General features: G+C 40.2%; 1 protein-coding gene across 9 annotated transcripts in view; it reads right to left on the reverse strand.

The window, feature by feature from the left end:
• LOC136852590 (probable replication factor C subunit 1) overlaps positions 1 to 23,965 on the reverse strand; it is a 70,325-nt gene that overhangs the window by 13,851 nt on the left and 32,509 nt on the right. For all 9 annotated transcript variants that reach the window (XM_067127444.1, XM_067127447.1, XM_067127442.1 and 6 more), the window contains one exon: positions 2,629 to 2,751. In XM_067127444.1, coding sequence (XP_066983545.1) covers positions 2,629 to 2,751 — 123 coding nt within the window. The remainder of the gene's footprint in view (positions 1 to 2,628; positions 2,752 to 23,965) is intronic.

Genomic DNA, 23,965 nt, shown 5'->3' on the forward strand with positions numbered 1-23,965 from the left:
AAATAACATACTTTTTTAAACATACCACATGGGAAGACTGTTCGATTCATCATATATTAACATCTCTCAGAAGGACTAAGCAGAATTAGGCTCATACATGACTTCTTATACCCTGTATATAACATCAAGCGTGTAAGATCTGCCAAGGCATCAGCTAATACAAATTATTTTAGGCTAATGAAAACCAGAAGTCCCTTGAAATGGATAATTCTGCCTCGTATAGTAATTGATGACTATGGTAATACTTGCTTCCAAGCATACTTGAGTATGGTAATTATTTTCAAAGTTGAACATGATGGGAAGATTATAATAATGTTAACATATCCAAGAAACACATTGCTGAAATGTATTCATGACACAGTAACTAAAGATTTTTGTTTTTGCACATGTATAAAAAAATATGAAACAAAATCAAATGAGATATATATTAAAACTCTGAGTAAAATGAACGAATCTACATCAAGATAGATTACAAGGTATATGATCAACTAGTTACTGTATCATGAATACATTTCAGCAATAGATACAAATTTTCTTAAAATGTACAATAGACTACAGCAATATACATACATACAAAGAGAATGCTAAATTATGGTATATAATGATTTACAATTTATCTAGAAGACCAGCTTCTGTAATAAAACTAAATTTCCAACAAAAGTTGTACATTATATTTTCCAAAATTCTAGCCAATCTATTACAGTCAACCCTCATTAAGACAGACTAATAGGGGGGCCAGGGTGTTCTTCTCAGCTGATAGTCTGGTTTAACCGGCGATACCTACATATATCCCATAAATGCCTAGAAAATACTGTATTTCGTTATTTTTATAAAGAGTATGAATAATAAACCAATGTAGAAACATTTGAATTAAACCTCATACAAAAAGATGAAAAATGACAAACAAAACATGATAAAAATGATAGAATTCAGCCACATATGTAGATGCCTAGGTCGAGACATGAACGCATAACTGTTAAGTAAAAGAAGTAGAGTCTCTACAACGAAAAGTAAGATAATAAAATTGAGATTATAAAAAAATAAATAAAAACACTAGCGGACTACAAGGTACTATATCTATAATAAAATTTAAAAGATGATAAAATTAAGCTGCATAGAGGGAACTGGCAATTTTTTTCTCTCTCCCTTGTCATTTGCCACCTAAACACAAGTATTGTTTAGTAAAGTTTACCTTTGTCATGCCTTTCTTTCCTATAAATATACAAAGCATTGTACTGTAGCTACCAGTCAGGCAGCAGATAGGTAAAACTGTTAATAGTCGGTGATTGGTTACTATACTTCCTACCCTTCCAGACAATAGCATGTCGTAATGACCGTACATACTGAGCACAAGTGAAATCAGTTACAAGCATGGCTACCAGATTTTTCTGACCAAGTTATCCTATTGATACTTCAAATTATCATTTCTCTACCAAAATTATCGTGAAAATATATCGAATTCATGTAAAAAATTATTGTATATTTTACCACTACACTATGCTCTACAGTAATATGATGGTGGTATATAATAAATGGCAGAATCTTTATCAACACAAGATTTCTTAGTATCTTTTATACATTTAGGATTAAGCATAAATAGTTTGAATTAATCTGTTCTTTTCTTATTATAAAATGGAAAAATGTGACATTTTATAAAAAAAAAAAAAAAAAAATATGAAACAGAAACTGAAACCCTACACTGTGCACAGTAAAAAGATATACCAAGATTAAAGGATTAGTTCTCTACTTAGCTACTTCATCCAACTTTAGGCTACATTGTCATACAGCTGTGAACTTTTTTTTAAAGTCGAGCAAGTCTTTGGATGGCGTAAACATAACACAATACTTTTGACTTTTTAATCACTAGTCTTAAAAAAGTTAAGTCCCAGAATTATTGTATAAAACGTACAATAGTTGGAGAAGGTATCGTACATCATACGCGATGAGCAGAGGAACAGTAACTATCTTAAATCATGGCTGAACATTACGTATTTTAAATCGGCTGATCCTCTTTGGTGTCTATTGTATTCGATATCTGGATTAACTGGGTCTGGTTTAATGAGAGCTGACTGTATTACTGTTCAACAGAAAGCAGCTTCTTAGATCCTGAAGAATGGGGAATTTGACCAGCAAATGCCTACCACAGAAAGGTTTATTTCCTCCATCCATCAGGTAACTATGGGCCACCCATGTATAACCAATGTGAAGATGACATATGATAACCTCCCATTTCTCAGCATCAACTTTTACTTCCAAGGACATATATTCAAAGCAATTTTGAAATGCAGGAATATAAGTCTTGAGAGGGAATAGCACATTTCTGTGGGACCAAATTTCTGTTACTGTACTCAGCTAACTGACCTGCATTTTCATTTCCATACATGCTTACATAGGAGGGCTAGTACCAAACAAAACGAAATTTTGCTCCCTTGGCAATAGCGTAAAAATAACCACCACTGCACAATTTACAATACTGTACGGATGATCACCACTGAAAAAGGATGGCAACAAGGAATAATACTGCTACAGCCTAAAACATTACTTCTGAATGGAAAAATGCACACTATGGTATTAATGCATATACAGTAATATTCAAGCAATGAATACAATTCCTTTTCTTTCAAATACCTTTTTCAATGGGTTGTATAAGCCCCTTCTCCATCATTCCCTTTATTGTAGCCCTGTCAAGGATCATGTACCTTCTTCCATCTGGTTTAGAAAACATGCTAACCTTCTTAGTTGGGCCAGGATCTGCAAAGAAATTACTAAGGTGTCAAGTAATTCAAATGTACTTAGAGACTGCTTTTTCAAAATTCATAGCAAAGCCTCATAAGCCTTAAATTTGAAAAAAACATACTAGTAAAACAATCATAACTCATGTGACTGCTAAATGGGTAGTACACAGTGATTATAAGTTATAATGTATAGGTATGCTAGTCCTATACATTATAGTCCTATAGGGGAAATGCCAAGGAAAAAAAATTTCATCTTTTACTTCTTTGAAGTGTTCATCCTGTGATGCCTAGCACACTTTAATATTCATATATTCATACTGCATTTTTTAAAATTTAAATCTTGCCAGCAGTAATCTACTACCTACTGCTCTCCAGTGAGTGAATGACCCACAAATAACATGATCATTCTTTGATACTGATGTTAAAATTATTTGTAATACACTTCCAACTGAAGTTTATGATAAAAATGTAATGCTAGGACTACCTACTTTTTATCTAAATATACCACAATTTTCTAGATTTTTAAATAACTGTATAAATAGTGAAGACTGTTCATGACTGTCTATTTCTTAATGAAGTAATAAAAAACAAATTTCAAATATGGACAATTTGAAAAGTAATGACTAAATTTGGGTGTAAGAAATCTCATAATTTCAATGTTAAGTTAGATTGTCAGATCAATTTTTGCATTATAGAAAAAATTTTACTTTCTTGCTCTCTTCTGTATACTGTATGTAAATAATTACTATATTTGTACTGCATAATTACCTTAATTATCATGACCAAAAATATAATTTTATATCAAGGTAAATTTTTCATCCTGAAGCTTACAATATAGTAGTGGACATGATAATGGTATTTTATTATGTATCCATTTTAACTAAATTTCAATTATGTCAATTAGATATATTACATATGATTATAAACAAATTTATTTATAGCAGCAAATTTCATTGAATCACCAAGAACCCAGCAGATGGCATCAAGCATGAGGCCATGGGATCAACAAGACTGTCAACGCAGCTTCCAGTGCCCTTCACCTGCCATCAATCATAGGGGACCACGACCTTGGCTGCAAATATGAGAATGTTAAAATGCCATTATTAGCCAGGTTCCTGTCTCTGCATAATAGCTTGCAAAGAAACTGAATGCTATTTTAACTCCATATGTTCCACATAACCACAACTTGAAGTCCTCTACTGGGTTTTTAGAAGCCCTAAAAACGACAGCCCCAGGAGGAGTCATCACCTCAATGGACATGAAGCCCCTCTTCATGAATGTCCCTGTGGATGAAATAATCCAGACAACATTGGATCGTGTATATAGAGATGGTTGCATGCCCCCATTAAACATTCCTGAGCATGCCCTCTGGACACTTCTTCAGATCTGTACAAAAAAGGCTCCTTTCTCAACCCACAAAGGGCATATATACATACAAAAAGATGGTGTAGCGAAGGGTTCTTCTCTTAGAATAATCTTCACAAATTTCTATATAGTCACTATGGAGCATCAGGTACTATTCGTCACCACTGAGAAACCGTTGATGTACGTTCGGTATACTGACAACATCTTCGTTTGCACCAGTGCAGGGGAAGAAGTAGAACACCTGCGGCAAGCTTTCCATGACCACAGGTTTCAACTTTACCACTGAATATTGCCGTGACCTTCTCCTTCCCTTCCTCGACGTCCTCATAGGGCAACAGGAGGAGTGCTTCATCACACAGGTCTATATGAAACCCATGAACCTGCCATGTGCCTGAATGGGGAGAGTGAGTATCCAGAGGGATAAAAATTCACTGAAATCATCACCTTAGTCAGGAGAGATCTCTAACACTGCTTTTCTTGGAAAGGCAGTGTTGCCTAAGTCTTAATTAACAATGGGCATTCCAACCAAGAAGTCACAAAGTGCATCCGTAGGACCACTGATAGAGGAAATGGTACCAGCAGGAACCTCAACCACCGCCCTTGAAGACGTCACTCTCTTTTATAAAAGAGTATTTCACATAAACTATAGAGGACGAGCATGCCCTTCAAAATGTCATAGAAGGGAATGCCTGCACTAAGGACCCAGAGAGAAAGGTCAAATTGATGATTTACTATAAAAGTAAAGAGGCTAGTAGCTTGATTATGAAGAACAACCTATCCCATTCGGTGCAGAACCCTCTGAAGAGAACCAACGTGCACTACCAGTACAGATGCCCAGTCTGAGAATGCCTTGGCACTCACATCGGTATGACCACGATGAGATTTTTGAAGTGGATCTCCTGACACATTCAGGAAGACACCGAACGGAATCATGCTACGAATGACCATAATATTAAAATAACAAAGTGATATAATTTCCAATAACAAAATTATTGATAATGCAACACAGCATTGCCACCTTCGAATCCTGGAGGCTATACTTAACACCACACAAGAAACTCTTCTCTTCCCAGCAGTGGCATGTAGAATGACGCCCGCCAGTACTTCTGAGCTGAGCAACCGAACCAATCAGGAGCTGTCTCCACCTACTGTGAGCAACCTTCCCAGTACCACCACCCACTCTGTCTCTAACGTCCGTACACAGAAAGGAGTATAACCATCCACATCTGGGAGAAGGCTTCGCTCAGGGGCACTAATCCCTAACAGCCAATCAAAATTCAGCTCCCCTTCCGCCAACGACCTGGGACCCTTTATAAACTGACTGATGAGCCCATTCTAACCAGAATGAACCCACCTTCTCTTGAAAATAGGCCGATGATATGGCCAGAAACGTTGAGGCACTTAGAAAACTTCTACGAAGATTCTCTACTACTCAAGAACAACGCTACGAAGATTCTTTACTGCTCGAGAGCAATGTCAATATTTTAGTTGCTGCATGCTAACAGCCTGAAAATCCACAGGTACAGTATACTATGCCATGTTTAACTTCCACCCATGTGTACCATAATAAAATATGACTATATTCAGCACTATTGCCTTTCTCCTTATCCAGATTATGTACATCTGCCAGCTCTTAGCAGCTATCAGCCTTGAAGAAAAGAACAAAACATACTCAAAAGAGGGTCTACTCCCTTCAAATATTATTATTAATGTTATTACTATATTATTATTATTGCAGATATTGTTAAAAACTTGTGACTGCAACCTACATTTACCCTGTGGGTAACAAAAATGGAGACAATGATGGACGATGTAAGAACTATGTAAACATATAATATATATATATATATATATATATATATATATATATATATATATATATATATATATATATATATATATATATATATATATATATATATATATATATATATATATATATGTACACAGGCAGTCCCCTGTTTACGACGGGTCCAGCTTACGACACTCTGAGGTTACACTTTTCACATATTCATCAAAAATTATTTCCCGGTTTACGACGCATGTCCCAGGGTTACAACGCATTGTCCGCCGATCCGACGGAAGAAATATGGCTCCAAAACGGCAGAATAATAAAAATTTGGAGGTTTTTTGATGAAAAACTCAATAAAAATGCAGTTTACATCATTTTCAATACACCCAGAGCATTAAAAGTAAGGTTTTCTTAGGATTATTGATGATTTTCGACAATTTTTCGGTTTATGACAATTTTTTACTTATGACGTAGCGTATATATATACATTATATAGGGAGTTCCCGGTTATCGGTGGGGGTTCCATTCTGACGGCGTTACGATAAGTGAAAATCGCCGATAACCGAAAAACTATCAGTGCTGATAAGCACCGAAAATCGTGATTTTCGGTTATTAGCACCTCTGTTAGGTATGTTTCGGCGCCAATAAGTGGGAATCGGCATCGAAAATCGCTGATTTTCGTCGCTAGGCAAGCCCCGAATAACCGGATCGCCAATAACAGAGCCCGCTGATAACCGGGGACTGCTTCACATGCAAAACATGTACCAGTGATGGTTGTGTACAGGTACATGCAAAAATATACTTCAAACTACTGATTATTTCTTAAAATGCCAAAGACAGAGAATACCAACTTTATTGTCCCTCACTCGGAGTAAGAAGCATTCTCCACTATCCAACAACTCATGTCTGCTTGATGATCTCCAAAAGCTAAAACCAGATTTGTTCTCGGACACACTTTTTGTTCATGCTGGTATTAACAAAAACGTCTTCAACAATTGGGCCTCAGATGCTGAGTCCTGCAAAACCTCTGCTGGACAAAAGAGGCACTTGTCTTGATTCTCACCTAAAAAGTTCTGGAAGCAGGAGATCAAGAAGCCTTCAAATCTTTTGTTGGCAACTGACAGATTCTGAGTTTTCTCCACAGACTCAGAAGTGAACAAGAACAAATGAGACCTGTGCCACACCAAGTAGGAGGCTGTCAAATTTGCTACAGTTTCCAAAAATACAGCCCTGAGCAGCTGCAGCACCTGTCCAGTGTTTCCCCCAAGGCTTAATACAATGCTTAGGTGAGATAAACTAGCACAATTCATAGTTCACTCTGAATGCCTGAGTTCACAGGGTGGGCAAGATTGTTTGAAGCTCCTCAAAAGCATGGAAATTTCAACTGAGGAAGAGAGTCTCATGTTCTTCAGTAGGAAAGGACAAATGATGGCCCTACACACACTCCTCACTTAATGGACAAAGACTTTATCAGTAAGTGAACTAGCCCTTTGTTGGCCGAGTCACTTGAGCTTCAGACTGTCACTCGATGGGCCGGAGTTCAATTCCTGCGGCCGGCTGATGAAGAGTTAGAGGAATTTATTTCTGGTGACAGAAATTCATTTCTCGCTACAATGTGGTTCGGATTCCACAATAAGCTGTAGGTCCCGTTGCTAAGTAACCAATTGGTTCTTAGCCACGTAAAATAAGTCTAATCCTTCGGGCCAGCCCTAGGAGAGCTGTTAATCAGCTCAGTGGTCTGGTAAAACTAAGGTATACTTTTATCAGTAAGTGAACTGGTTGATAAGCAAGGGGCCAGCCCTTACCTACAAGTATACTACACTATACTGTACAGGCAGTCTCCAGGTTACGACGGGCTCGGCTTACATTCCGAGCTTATGACGCTCTTCAAATATATTCATCAAAATTATTTCCTGGTTTACGACACATGTGGGTTACCATGCTTACAACACCAATTTGACGGAAGAAATATGGCTCCAAAACGTCAGAATGGTCAAAATTTGGATTTTTTTAATGAAAAACTCAATAAAAATGCAGGTTTCGGGTCATTTTCAAGACACCCAAAGGATTAAAGTAAGATTTTCTTATGATTTTCGACAATTTTTCAGCTTACAATGCGGTGTAAGAACGGAACCACCGTTGTAAACCAGTGACTCGCTGTAGTTGTGTCAACCATCTTTAGATAAGTGTTTTAATGTTGCCTTTGCACCATTCATGACAATTGTAGTATATTTTCAAATGTTTATAGTGCACTAACTTTATTTTTCTCTGTGGTGCAGTACAGGATTGTACTTAACCCTTAAGGGACGGATTGATCCTCAGTGTGAAGTAAAACAGGTTTGGGGAGGTGGACGGATTGAGCTTCAGTGTGAAGCAGAACTACGTACCAGTTATGGTAATAATGATTTGAAACAAAGGTGCCAATACTTCTATATGCTATAAATTCACTAATGGCAACTTTTATACAGACGTGAGAGTTAGCCAGTATCAGTAATGCTTGTGACTTCAAGGGGGAAAGTGCTGCATCTATCTCTCCCACATGAGTCTTTTTGTAAATTTGCTTGTAAATATATGAAGGGGTTGCTGTTTTTTTTGTTTTTGTCTTTTACGATAGTATGTCAGTTGTAAATGTAATTTTACAAAGAAAATTGCAAAGAAATATTAGAAAAAGCATGTAAAAGTAAAAAAGTTACTGAATCTTCCTTCTCATAAATTTACGTGAATATTTTTCAACAAATATGCAAAAAATTTGTTACTGTTTTTATTTCTTATCTGTTTTGATATTGTGTGAGCAGTAATAATAATTTTACAAAATACAATAAATTTATTTATTATAAAAAACATATATAAGTTGGTAAAATTTACGATTGTCTTGTAAATGAGGCCCCACAAGGGGTTGCAAATAGTCATTTTCAACTCATGTCATTCTCTTTCCATTGACAAGATTTTTTTTTTATTTTGCCGACCTCAAAGTTTCCCTGGTCTGGGGTGCTGCACACTGATAAATTATGCCGTCCCTTAAGGGTTAATACAGAAACATAATCTTACATACGCATATTTTTTGGTCTGTGTATGTGTGCATGTAAATACCATTAAGCCCCCAGTATACACTGGTAGTAAGTTTCAAGACCACTGTGCAACCCCTGAAACCGTCCATGATCATGAACGCCTTAAGTACCAGAGATCTACTATACTCATGCCAATCACATTAAAAACCTGTCTGTGCCCATATAAACCCCAATATACCTCTTATAATAACAATTATTGGTTATACATTGCAAAGAATAAAAAATCATGACTACAGCATTTGAGAAAAAAACATTTAACTAAATACTACCATGCACGAGTGAAATCATGTAAAGTGAACCCGTGTATACTGAGGGGCAACTGTACACACACGCATGCATTGCGCTAAGGAAAACTATGCGCTTACTGTACATTTGCTCTCTCTCTCTCTCTCTCTCTCTTATGCCAAATTCTTTACGAAAACTTCTGACAGTGAGAGAAAGCTCTAATGCCCAATTCTTTAACCCTTAAACGCCGAGCCTCTATTTACAAAAGTGTCTGCCGTATGCCGACGGGGTTTGAGAGTTAGCACCGAAGTGGAAAGAAAGTTTTTTTAAAAAATCACAGCACGCTTAGTTTTTACAATTAAAGAGTTCATTTTTGGCTCCTTTTTTGTCATTGCCTGAAGTTTAGTATGCAACCATCAGAAATGAAAAAAATATCATTATCATATATAAATATTGGAATATATGACAGGGCAAAAAAAATTTTCATATATAATTGTATACAAATCGCACTGTGAGCAAAACGGTTAAAGTTAATGAGTTTTTTTTTTGTTGTATTGTACACTAAATTGCGACAATTTTGGTATATAACAAATTGTATGCATGAATTCGTAACGCTCGGACGTAAAAAAAAAGTTTTTTATAAAAAATTCACCATAAATCGAAATATTGTGCTAGAGACTTCTTGTTTGTTGCAAAATGAAGGTAAATGATTGAATATTACTAGAATGTAAGAGTTTTAGCTTACAATTGCATTTTTTTACCATTTCGGTCGAGTCAAAGTTGACTGAAGGTTGAAATTTTGGCACTTACCGTGATTTATATGAAAATATTTAAAACTGATAAAAGCTACAACCATGAGTTATTTTTTGTTGTATTGTACATGGAAATTGCACACATTTTCATATATAAAATGTTATGTAATGGCTAATATAAAATGGTGCAAAAATTACCACAAAGTGACTTAAAGAAATTTTGAGATTTTCAGCAGTTAGCGTGCACGGACGTAAAGAAAAAGTTTTTTTTCAAAAATTCACCATAAATCGAAATACTGTGCTAGAGACTTCTTGTTTGTTGCAAAATGAAGGTAAATGATTGAATATTACTAAGAGTTTTAGCTTACAATTGCATTTTTCGACCATTTCGGTCGAGTCGAAGTTGACTGAAGGTTGAAATTTTGGCACTTACCGTGATTTATATGAAAATATTTCAACTGATAAAAGCTACAACCATGAGTTATTTTTTGTTGTACTGTACATGGAAATTGCGCACATTTTCATATATAAAATGTTATGTAACGGCTAATATAAAATGGTGCAAAAATTACGACAAAGTGACTAAAGAATTTCTGAGATTTTCAGCAGAGTTAGTGTGGGCGGACGTAAGGAAAAAGTAGTTTTTTTCAAAAATTCACTATAAATCGAAATACTGTGCTAGAGACTTCTCGTTTGTTGCAAAATGAAGGTAAATGATTGAATATTACTAGAATGTAAGAGTTTTAGCTTACAATTGCATTTTTCGACCATTTCGGTCGAGTCAAAGTTGACCGAAGGTTGAAATTTTGGCACTTTTCGTGATTTATGTGAAAATATGTCAAAATTAATAAAAGCTACAACCATGCGTTATTTTTTGTTGTATTCTACATGAAATTGCGCACATTTTTACATATAAAACTTTATGTAACGTCTAATACAAAACTGTGCAAAAATTACGACAAAGTGACTAAGGAATTTCTGAGATTGTAAGAGCCTGACGCCGTCTCTTCCAAACACGTGTGTGTTCATGTGTTCGTCGTCCATCGGGGTGGTGAGACGTTTGGCGTCTTCACAAACAGAAGCATACACACAGTTTGATGCAGAAGATTTGTTGGAACATTATGAGTACATGATTAGAATGCTTGCATGGCAATGCAAGTAGTGGTGATTGTACATACATCAAGACAACAATGGTTAGGGAGAAACAGACAGAAATATTATATGGTTGAAATCGCGTTCCTTCAGAGAAAGAAAACGAGATGCTCTTGTTGTCTTGTCCACTACGATGGATGACGAACACATGAACACACACGTGTTTGGAAGAGACAGCGTCAGGCTCTTACAAGATTTTCAGCAGAGTTAGAGCGGACATAAGGAAAAAGCTTTTTCAAAAATTCGCCATCAATTGAAATATTGTGCTAGAGACTTCTCGTTTGTTGCAAAATGAAGGTAAATGATTGACTATTACTAGAATGTAAGAGTTTTAGCTTACAATTGCGTTTTTTGACCATTTTGGTCGAGTCAAAGTTGACCGAAGGTTGAAATTTTGGCACATCATGATTTATGAAAATATGTCAAAATTGATAAAAGCTACAACCATAAGTTATTTTTTGTTGTATTCTACATGAAATTGCACACATTTTCATATATAAAACTTTATGTAACGGCTAATAGAAAACAGTGCAAAAATTATGACAAAGTGACTAAAGAATTTCTGAGATTTTCAGCAGAGTTAGTGCACGCGGACGTAAGGAAAAAGTTTTTTTTTCAAAAATTCACCATAAATTGAAATATTGTGCTAGAGACTTCTCGTTTATTGCAAAATGAAGGTAAATGATTGAATATTACTAGAATGTAAGAGTTTTAGCATTTTTCGACCATTTCGGTCGAGTCAAAGTTGACCGAAGGTTGAAATTTTGGCACTTATTGTGATTTATATGAAAATGTGTCAAAATTGATAAAAGCTACAACCATGAGTTATTTTTTGTTGTACTCTACATGAAATTGCACACATTTTCATATATAAAACTTTATGTAAAGGCTAATAGAAAACGGTGCAAAAATTACGACAAAGTGACTAAAGAATTTCTGAGATTTTCAGCAGTTAGCTGATGCTTTCTTTTGGGATAAGAAGGAAATTCGCACATGCGCAGCTGGGTCACGCTTGTAAACAAAACAACAGCATGATCCGTGAACTCCCAGCATCCCTCAAGGAGCGTGATTTAAAATTTTTCGCAAACAAGGCCTATAAGTATTTTTCCGCAAATATTTAAAAAAACTTTTTGTAGTCGACGTATTTTACGTCCACTTGGCATCCGACAGACAACTTTTGTTGATGTAAAATATGTCCAGTCGGCGTTAAAGGGTTAAGAAAGAAGTTTTGCCAAAGAGAGAGAAAGAGAACAAAAACACAGTCACTGCACAGATTTCTTAAGGCAATGTAAATATATATGTATATACAAGCACATAGAAAAATATATTTTCATAATAAAATGGAGTCCGGATCGATGGGGATGTGGAAGTGTGTGTCCTGCATATCCAAGGTTATCATCCACTCGCCCTGGTGAATGGATGAAAGGACTGACTGGTTCGTCTCCATCTTGAACTTTGTCTTCCAAACAAAGAAACTGAAGGCACTTACGTCAAGGACTGGTCTCCAACCTCTGATGATTTGGGGACCACATTAGAAGCCCTCTGAGTTGATGTCCTCGACTTCTTCTATGGCCCCTCTTTCAGAGAGAGGAGACCTCCAAAAGGGTCAACAGTTTCTCGGAGCCTCTTGAGTAGGTCGGCAATATGGTGGGAGAAGTGACTGCAGGGGGCCTCTCCATGAACAGGATGGAGTAGCCCTTCCTCAGAACCTTGAAAACCCACTGTTCTGCTCCTCTAATACTCCAATTCTCCCAAACCTTGAGAAGTCTGGCTCCCACTAGTGCATGGAGGACTTCTTCCTCATTTCTTGGGTAAAGACTTGGTTGAACTCCTCTTGATAGTTCTGGCAGAGAAGCGGACATTGGATTGGGTCCTAGACTGTGAATTGGGCTTACTCCCATGAAAGGGATGTTGCTGGAGGGAAGAGACCGTCTTAGGAACAAATGCAGACGAATCCTTGGGGCGTTTGGAGGAAAGAACCCGAAGATCCTGAATTGACTTCTTTTGGAGGTCAGAATTCTGGGTCTGAGTGACTCCTTAGTGGTAAAGGAGCACCATAATTATTCTCTTTTCTTCAAAACCCCCACAGAGAAAAGAGCCACAAGTTCAAGAGAGCCATCCCTGATGGCCTTGTCTGCACAAGAAACGACTCCTAGCCAGTCCGAGGCGAAGTCTCCTACCAAATCATTGCAATCTTCAATCTTCTTGGCTAGTGCTCTCACTATCCAGTCCAAAAAACTTCAAACACCTTGAAAAGGTCCTTGACAAGGTGGTCAAGTTCTGTTGACGAAAACATAATTTTCACCAAGAAAATGCTGAGCGTCGGGAAGAGTCGATGAGGCCAGAGAAGTTACCTTGGGAGGAGGCAGCGACTCTCAAAGAAGGAGCTTCCCTGGTGGCATAGGAGAGTTACCTACTAAAGACTAAGTGCGAGGGAGGAAAGGCAAAGGAAGCCTTGCCTTGCTCCCTCTTAGCAGAAAGCCAACTAACCTTCAATCTCCTTCAGTGCCTTCCTAGAAGACGAGGAAAGCACTATTGTGGGAAGCCTAGATCTGTCATCTGGATGGCTCCTCATCAGGAAGGTTGAGGCAGGCACGACCGGGGCAGCTGGTGTAAAAAAGGTAGGAAAGCTTGCCAGCAAATATTGAAGGAGAGCTGCATAGACTAGGAGACCCACGGCCAGAAGCAGGCGTTTGGCGCTTCAAGCTGGAGACTGGTGCTGACGAGTTGGCGTTGGGCGCTCAGGAGCTGGTGCCTGGTGCTTGGGGGCTGGCGCCAACGCTTGGGAGCTGGTGCCGAGCGTTCAGGAGCTGGGCCCTTGGATGATAACGACGGCGTCTGAGAGGGTTTGTTGGGCACTTGGGAGCCAAGTAAGGGCGCTCAACAACTGGGCACTCAGGAGAGAAGGCCTTGGGCTGTCCCAAGCAGAGAGTGGATGCTGGACAGAGGCAGAGACAGCAGGATCCAGAGTGTAACTGCAGGAAGGTTGTGGGCTGAGATTCGCCCCCTTATACTGCTTAACAGGCAGCAGAGAACGGTGTGCAGCATCACGTGCATGATTCTTCAGATAGAGCTTGTGGTGCCTCCTGTCAGTGCCAGATTCCTCAGAACTGGACAATAACTGGTGCACATCCATCAAGATGCCTTTCCAGTGGCTGTCAGCCGATACCTGGGAATACGCAACAGGCTTGACTGAGGGGGCAGCTACCCATGGGCAAAACCCACTGGCCTCCCTTGAACTTCCGGTATGTCTTTTCCCAGATTCAGGGGAGCAGGACAGGGACCTTCGTCTAGGAGGACTGGTGGGACGAGTAGCCACCTCCTCCACTTGCACAACACTGTCACCTGTCAAGACACCTTTCGAGTGGCTGTTTGACAATACCTGGGAATGCGCATCAGGTTCGACTGAGGGGGTAGCTACCAGCGGGCCAACCCCACCAGCCTCCCTTGGACTTCTGGTATGTCTTCTCCCAGGTTCAGGGAGCAGGACAGTGACCTTCATCTAGGAGAACCAGTGGGATGAATAGCCACCTCCCTCACTCCACTGTATTCACAACTAGGTTAAATTTCTAGTCAAACCCAGATTCGAGACTGGCAATGGCAAGGGTTGGAAGCAAGGGAGCCAAGTGCAGGAGTAGGTGGATTAAAAGTAGGAGGGCTCCTAGCAGGATAAAAAGTGGGAAGGGGGGAAGAGGGAATAGCAGGGCTATCTTCTAATCTAGGCTTGGGTATATATTCTGGGCTAGGGCTATCTTCTAACCTAGGCTCAGGTATAGATTCTAAGCTAAGCGAAGCACGTTTCTTGGCTCAAGAGGCCGCATTCCTCTTCCTATCCCTTTTAAATTGTCTGGGTATGATTTAAGTACCTTTCACTTATGGTCATCTGGCATCGGGCGCTTGAGAGCTGGTGCCGGGCAATCAGGCAAATCATTGCACTCAGCACAAATTCTCTCCTTAGTACATTACTGGCCCCTACACTTACTGCAAATTGCATGAGAGTTATACATATGAAGATTTGATAAATCTGGTTTTGCAACCTTTACTACAGTAGCAAAGACTAGATGAACTTGGATCAGACGTAATAATAACAAAAACTAGAAAAACTGAACCTGAAAGCTATCATAGCTTGAAGGCTACTCGAAATAAGCGATAATTCTTCACCGAAATCCAGTTATTCAACCGAAAACCAATGAACAAAAGCTGCTGCAAACACCTGATGTTTATTCAAGAGCTGGCAGAAAAAGAATGATGTTATCTGCCAAGTCATTTCCAGTACTCCTGTTAGTGGGCAGGGCTTGTCACCTACACTAAACAATCGGAGTGCTACCGCGATTTTTTTAATAAAAGGCTGCCGCACTAGTTAGAAACTACAGCTATGTAATTACTTGGTAAGTTACTTATATGAAAATAGGTATGTAAGACTATATAACTGTACTACGTAAAATATTTATTGCATTAAATAATGTCAATAAAACTACTGTACATGAGAGAAAGAAAGAGTGCATGTGTATGTATACACAGGCAGGCTAGCTTATAGGCTACACTTATACATAGACTTTATACAACAAAAACACAATCATTTACATAACTTTATTAAACTCAATGAAAATCTCATCCTAATACACAACCTTTAAATAATTTCTTATATTTAGCCTACAATTTTGTTTTTTGTTTTCATCCATCAAAAGCAGAAAAAAAATTGGAGGGGAGGGGGAGGGCTCTTGAGTAACAGAGGTGGAAGGTTGCAGAAATTTCAGTGGCTCAGATAATAAGTGTCATAACAAACCAGTGTATGCATAAGGTAAGCTTAATCTACACACACAGGAAATGTAGTAAAACTGGCTGATTGGCAATTACAGCCTATACTAATCTGCTACAAAAACAAAAGGAAGCTATCCATGGAAAGGCAAAAGAAATATTGTTAGTTATTAGAGATGGCTTACAAAAATTTTGGAAATCCTTAGGCTTACCAAATGCATAACATAGGCTGAAACCTTGGGTAAATATCTGATGAAATGCTTTTACTAATACACTTCTTTATATTAATCACATTTTGTTAAGGGATACTCAGTTTATCAAAACTTGGATTAAAATAACTACAGTATATGCAATGCAGGAGAGAAAGAGGGCATAACGACAGACAGACAGACATTCATACTATTGCTTACAAAACCTGCAATTTACATGTACAGTTCTCTTATTGCATATAATACTGACTGGCTGCATGCCTAAGCAGTTGTTACACAGGTATGTGGTTGCTATCCATTTCAGGTACCGTGAGTCATCGTTTTTCTCAAATATATTTCAAACTAATTATTTGATCGAAATGGTACTTTGACACAGTGCACAAGACACCTCCCACTAATTTTTAGTAATTTAGTGCATTGTCAAATGGTGTTAGTTAAGGCGTTTACTTGACTTTTAAAGGTAAAGTCGCAGAGTCAGCAGGCCTAAACTACACAATCGAACATCAGCTATCCCCCATAGACAGGAAAGGGGGGTCAGAGATGGGGAGGCCAGGAAAGCTGGTTGAGAGAGGGATGAGGAGGGGAAGGGAGAGGGAGGGATGTGATGGGGATAAAGGACATTCGGATGCACAGTTTGGCGATAATTGGCAACACCATGCGAGTCAAGGGTAAACACCTTAACTAAAACCATTTGACAATGCACTATATTACCAAAAAAATCAGTGGGAGGTGTCAAAGTACCATTTCAATCAATCAAATAATTAGTTTGAAAGTTACTTGAGAAAAACGATGCCTCGCAGTCCCTGAAATGGATAGTAGGTGAGGAATGCCTATACTGCACAAACAGAGAGTAGATTGTTTCAGCATGATCTGCTGAAAAGTGGCTTCATCTGGAAAGATACTCCTCTCATTACAGATGATTGTCCGTTTCACCTGCTACAAATCTGTGGATTTTTAGACTGTATTTGACAATTTGCTAGAAAAACTCTTACAAGAACTGTAGATAGTGTCCAGCTATGAAGCATCATAGACTCCATGAACCCATAGTACCTCAGCAGATGGAGCAGTCAAAGCAGTATTGATCAAGGGGTTAACTGTCGGTGTCTTAACGAAAAAAAAAAAATCAATAAAAATAAAAAAAGTCTGGCAGTTCAAGAAACCACTCATGTTTGTGGCCAACTATGGAATACTGTGGACACTACCTGTCATATGTGGATGACCTTCCTGTAGGGATGAGGATATGGTAGGGGTCTGCCTTGACCCCTTATGTAAGGCCTTAGATTTCCCTTCTTCCTATGCTGCTGCAGGTAGGAGTTCAGGGTTGGGATGAAGGCAGACAAGTCTGATGATGAAGAGGAAAAGCTTTGGCGGTGCTTCCCTTTTCCTGTGCTGAATTCTCTTGCATTATGCACTGAAAAGCTAGTCAAGGCAGAAACCGAAGACTTCGCAGTATCCCGAGAGTCAGCCACTGAGAGCACTAATGCTATGGGGAGGCCACTTTCCTTGGCAATACCTGAAGAGATGGGAACAGCCAATGAAACCTCCTTACACTTCCTAAGATGTTCAGGGGTCAGTTTCTTTCAATCACAAGCCAGGTTGTCCAGAAACACTGCAATGACTGGCTATCCAGTATGTTGAGAGATGGCCAGATCTTTCTCAGGTACTTTAATGAAGACATCTTGCAGGTATCTAGAGCACGAAGTTCAGGATCAGAATCTTTGAAGTGCACAAGTGCTGTTAATAGGGCTCTTCACTCAGAAAAAGCTATATCCTCAGGGCAGAGGTCATGAATGAGCCTGGACTTAGGATTTGTTTACTGCTACTCCCTTCTCGGATAAGTAGCACACATTGAGGGAAGAGGAATGGAAGATGAGGGTGAGAAGGAACTTGAAGGGTTTGGCAGAGCCGTCGGGGAAGTATTTGCGGGCCCCCCCGCCACAAAGGAAGCTGGCAAATATGACACTTTTATAATAAAATAAAGTTTTATATATACTTACCAAGCAATTATTTTATTATAAAAATGTCATTTTTATATATGTAACTTACCAAGTAATTACATAGCTGAATCCCACATTGACAGGAGGTGGGAAACACGGCCATGCACTAATCAAAAAAACATTTATAAATAGAAATGCATTTGAAATAGATAAAAAAAAAAGCTAGCACTGTGGTAATGCTTGTTGTAACCTTACCTGGGGGAGAGAGCAGAGAAGGAAGATACTGCTTCTTGGTCGTTGCTCATCTCAACCTGTAGGGATACGACCGATAATGTCAGGAGTTGCCCCTACTTTAGTGTGAGCTTTGCAGTCAGCGAGTACCCCTATTACTGCCAAAGCTAAACAAAAAATTGCCCTTGTCCTGGGCATGAAAAAATATACTGTACACCAGCCAAAATGACCATAAAAAACCATGTTAACTGAACACCAAATTAAAAAATAATACCCATCCACTAAAGGCAAAGATTGGTGGGTACTCCAGGTACCAAGTACCCCCAGGCCTCCCAAATAACTCGACGACCTTAAACAAGGTGAGGAGACAGAGGAAACAGAAGAATTACTCCTACCCCTCATTCCCTAGTGCCAAGCCAGCCACAGAGAATGGACCTAGTGTACTGTAGTCCTCGAATATTGCCTCCATACCACGTAAGTAGTGGTTGGCGAAAACTGAACGACACTTCCTTACTGGATTATATCAGAAAGGGACAGATTGAGCTTGAAAGCCGACAACATGGCTACTGCATGTACGTCATGGGCTTTTACCTTCAACAAAGGTAAGGTATCCTCTTGGATACCCAAGTGAGATTCTACAATCACATCTCTCACAAAGAAGGAGAGGACATTCTTGGAGAGAAGATGCAAAAGATTTTTAACTGAGCACCAGAGGATATGAGAATCCCCTCTGATCTTCTTGGTTCTCTCGAGGTAGTGTTTCAAAGCTCTCACTGGGCATAAAACTCTCTCTTGGCCCGAAGGTCCCAACAATCCTGTGAGGCTTTGGATAGTGAATGAACAAGGCCATTGGTTAGAAGGATTTTCCTTCTTCACTAAGAATCCTAAGATGTACATGCACACTGCATCTCCTTGAGAGATGCCGACCTGTTTATCCAGAGCTTGTAACTCACAAACCATTTTCACTGTGGCCAAGACGATCAGAAATAGAGTCTTCCTGGATAAGTCCCTAAAAGATGTGTGAAGAGGCTCAAAAGGGGGAACTGACAGCCAATGTGGCATTACATTCAGGTTCCAAGAAACTGGGGTTTGAGTATCTTGTTTTGAAGTATCAAATGACTTAAGTCAGAAATATCTGGGTTTGAAGAAATATCCAAGCCTCTATGTCAGAATACTGAATTCATCATAGATCTGTAGCCTTTGATTGTAGATGTTGATAAACCTCAGGAAGTCTTCAGGTAAAGTAAAAAAACTGCTAGCTGGGCTATCGATGTTTCAGAAGAAGAGATGTCATATCTCTTGCACCATCTGCAAAATACTCCTCATTTAGCTTGGTAGTGTTTGGAAGATTCGTGTCTACATCTACCAATAGCATTTGCAACCTCTCTTGAAAAACCTTTCGCTATGAAAAGCTTCCTGACAGTCTGAAGCCTGTCAGAGCGAGAGTGGACAAACCTTGATGAAAGCAGTGGAACCGAGATTGTCTGAGCAGATTTCTCGTCTCTGTGGAAGGAGCCGCGGAAAGTCTGATAGAAGTTCTAAGAGGTCTGGAAACCATCCCTTTTGAGGCCAAACGGGAGCCACCAGAATCATGGATGTGTTGTGGGAAGTTCTGAACTTGTGTATGACTTCCCTCACCAGACTGAACGGAGGAAAAGCATAGACCTCCAGGTCCGACCAGTCCTGGAGCAGGTCAGTGCACACCTGTGGATTCAGCAACCATTCCTTGGGTAGAACCTGTTTGCAATGGCTCAATTCGTCTGCTAGAAAGTTCACCTTGCCCTGAACGAAGCGGGTGAGAACTGGGTGTTGTTGCTGGGAGCCCAGAGGAGATCTCTGGCTGCTTCGCACTGAGAAAAAGAGTACATTCCCCCCTGATTCCTATGTGTGCTAGAGCGGATATGTTGTCTGAGTGAGCTGCTACCACTGAGTCGTGACTCACTGAAGCACAATGCTGAAGCATAAGGTGAATCGCCCTCAGTTCCTTCAGGTTTATATGGAGCTTCCTCTCCTGTAGAGACCACATCCCTGCTACTTCCAAGTCTCCTGAGATTGCTCCCCAACCCAGATCCAATGCATCGGAGAGCAATGTTAGGTTTCGGTTCAGTTGAAGTAGAGATTTTCCTATAAGAAATCTCCCTTCTTTGAGCCACCACTGAAGGTCTTCTTTTATTTCTAGTGTCATAGGGAAGATGAACGAGTCCAGAAGAGTTTTCCTGCTCCAACTGGCCTTTAGGAAGAATTTTATTAAAGGTCTCGTATGAAGTCTCCCTAATGGTACGAACATCTCAATGGAAGAGAGAGTTCCTAAAAGGCTCATCCAAGCGTTGGCAGAGCAGGACTGGAGATCTAGAAAGGGACAGATTTTCTGGATGCACGACTGTATTCTCTTGTTGGACGGAAAAACCTGAAAATTCCGAGTCTATTATCATCCCTAAATAGACTATCGACTGAGTAGGCGCTAACTGGGACTTCTCTTGGTTGATTAGAATGCCCAAATCCTGGGCTAGCTGACGAGTTTTCAGAAGGCCCTCCATACATTTCTTCTTGGATGTTGATCGCAGAAGCCAGTCGTCCAGATAAAAGCATACCCAGACACCCGTTAGGTGAAGCCATTGCGATAGAGGGGCAAGTACTCTGGTGAAGACTTGAGGGGCTGTGGACAACCCGAAGCACAGAGCCCAAAATTGGAAGACCCTGTCCTGGAACACAAACCTCAGATATTTCCTGAAATTCTGGTGTATTGGGATATGAAAGTAAGTGTCCTTCATGTCGATGGATACCATCCAGTCTCCTTGATGAATCGCAGCGAGAACTGAATGGCTCGTCTGAATTTTGAACCTTGTTGTTTAGACAAAGAAGTTCAGAGTGCTTACGTCCAAGACAGGCCTCCAACCTCCCAGTGACTTGGGAACTACAATAAACAGTTGTAAAACTCCTCCGAGGATAAGTCCTCCACCACCTCTATTGCTCTTTTCTTGAGAAGAGCTGAAACCTCCTTTGAGAGGGCTGAAAACCTCTCCAAGCCTTCTGAGTACACCTTCAAGACGATGGGAGAAGATGTCAAAGGAGGTCTCTCCTTGAAGGGAATCAAATACCCTTCTTTGTGTACTTGCAGTACCCATGGTTCCAAGGATTTGGCTTCCTACTTCTTCCAAAACTGAAGGAATCTGGCGCCCACTGGGATATGGAAGAATCCTTCTTCCGCCTCGAAAGGGCCGTAGTTGAAGGGGAGAGAAAGGTCTAGGGCTGAAAGAAACTGCAGAAGAACAGTTCAAATCCTTTGGCTGCTTGGCCGATTGTGCCAGTAGGTCATGGTTTGCTTTCTTCTGGAACTCCATTGCTACCCACTCCACCATAGCTCCTGGGAAAAGACTGTTCTTACCCAATGAGGCAAAAAGAAGAGATGATCTTTGTGAAGGGGTCACTCCTTTAGTGGTGAAGGAGCACCACAACTCCCTTTTCTTGAGCATGCCTCTTGAGAAGAGTGCAGCTAATTCTTGGGCTCCTTCTCTTATAGCCTTATTGTCGCAAGAAAATAACCCGAGCCAATCTGCTGCAAAATTGTCCAGTAGTTAAGAGCAATCCTTGATTTTCTTTGCCAAGGCTCCTACCATCCAGTGAAGGAAACTGAAAATTTCAAAGACCTTATACGTGTCCTTCACTAAGTGGTCGAGTTCCGTTGAGGAAAACATGATCTTGGCTGAATCAAAAGCCGATCTGTGTGTAGGATCGATCAGGCCGGAGAAGTCCCTTTGGGAGGAGGCAGAGACTCCCAAGAAAGGCGCCTCCCTGTTCGCATAAAAAACATATCTTCTCTTAGACCGGCGAGAAGGAGGGGAACAAAAGACAGCCTTGCCTAACTCCCCCTTTTTGAACAACTAAGAATTGATGCCTGCCAAAGCCTTCTTGGACAAGATGGATAATGCCATCTTAGGAAGCTTAGTAGCTCCTACGGGTTGACACAACATGAAGAAAGACCCAGGTGAAGGAGGCGCTGCGGTAGAGAAATAAGTAGGGAAACAAAACGGAAAATAATTCAAAAGGGATGCATATGGCGAAGAAGGTTGCTCCTGTTCTGGTTCCTCTTCTGCCAAAGAAACAGAAGAAAGAGCTAAGTCCTGTTGTGCTTCCTCTGGCTTCTTAGGAGAAGATGAAGGTTTCTTCAGCAGTTCTAGGATATTATCCAATCGTCAATGAAATCGTAAAAGAGATGAATCCTGAGTCAGAGGGAGAGGTACTAATGTCGACTTCAGGTGCTCTCCAACAGGAGTTGAGGGTACAATCTTCGCTTCTTGAGTCTTAATAGGGGGTGCTGACACAGGTTAACCTGCCTTATCGGAATATCCGAATCAGACGTACCTTCAGAAGCCTGAGCATAATCCAACACTGCACGAGGATTAGATGGCACTGAGAGATCGGGAGCCACTGAGCGTGCTGCCCCCATTGGACACTTAGGAGCTACTGGGTCCTCTGATCCCTTGGGGCAATCTGCTTCCCTTTGGACAACTATAAGCCACTTGGCGCTTAGAGGCTAATGGGCAATTGCAAGCCACTGGGAGCTCTCCGTCGTCCCAATAGCTACATGACAGCTCTTGGTCCCTATGGCGTTTACGAGGGATTGAGGGGTTCTGATTCTCCATCAAGTGCCTTTTCAATGGCCTGGAGGAATCATGCCAGCTGCATCCTTTAGGCCTGTTAGAGTCTGAACCACTGGAAGACAAGGTGTAATCTACTTGGACACCTTTCCAGTGCTTAAGCACCGAAACCTGGGAAATAGCAACAGGTTCGGTTGAGGGAGCAACTACTTGTGGGCAAACCTCACTGACCTCCCTTGGACTTATGGTTTGCCTCCTCCCATGTGCGTGGGAGTTTGGCAGGGACCTCCTTCTAGGAGCATCGGTGGGAAGAGTAACCACCCCCTCCACTGACACAACACTTGCACCAAGTTCACCACTTGCTTTGTCCAAAAGCACTCTCACTGAAGCTCCTATTTGAGCAACTGTATTAACTAACGCGTCAAATTTCTTGTCAATCCTGGCTTCGAGGCTGGCATTGTCACTAGGTTCAGCGGGATGGGAGCCAGGTAATGGAGTAGAAGGGAGTGCAAGAGAACTAGGAATAGAAGAACAAGCAGTCACATGAGTCAAAAGAACCGGTTTAGGAGTGGAAGACAGTGAAGCTCTAGCCTCGGCTCTGGCGGCCGCCTTTCTCTGTCCAGCTTTTCCTAGTTTGTCTAAATAAGGAGTCAAAATTCTCCATTTAACTTCATCCCAGTTTCTACACTCCTCACATGTCAAGTCAGGAGAACAAATTTGTCATCAGCAATGAAAAAAAATAGAATGAGAGTCGTATTTACAGGAAGTCAACCTGGTATTGCAGCCTTTGCTACAATACCAGTTACTAGACACACTTGAGTCTGACATAATAAGTCAAAATCTACAAAAAAGTCCAAATTACGCTTAACTAAGCTAAGAAAATATAGCACAGTGGATACCAAAGTACAGAATATTTCACTGCATCCCTTGATAACAAGCAAAGCCATCCAGTGAACAATCCTGATCATCAAAACAAAGCTGCTTAACAACCGATGTATGGTCATTGGGCGGCAGAAACGAACTGAGCTCTTCAGCTATGTTGTACCTATACTTCCCTGGAAGCGGGCAGGGCACTTACCTGCACCAGAACAAAAAGGCGCTACCACAAATTTCAAATCTAAAGCTGCTGTAAAGTAGAAACTA

This window comes from Macrobrachium rosenbergii, chromosome 25 (genome assembly GCF_040412425.1).
Source record: "Macrobrachium rosenbergii isolate ZJJX-2024 chromosome 25, ASM4041242v1, whole genome shotgun sequence".
In the NCBI taxonomy this organism is placed as follows: Eukaryota; Metazoa; Arthropoda; class Malacostraca; order Decapoda; family Palaemonidae; genus Macrobrachium; species Macrobrachium rosenbergii.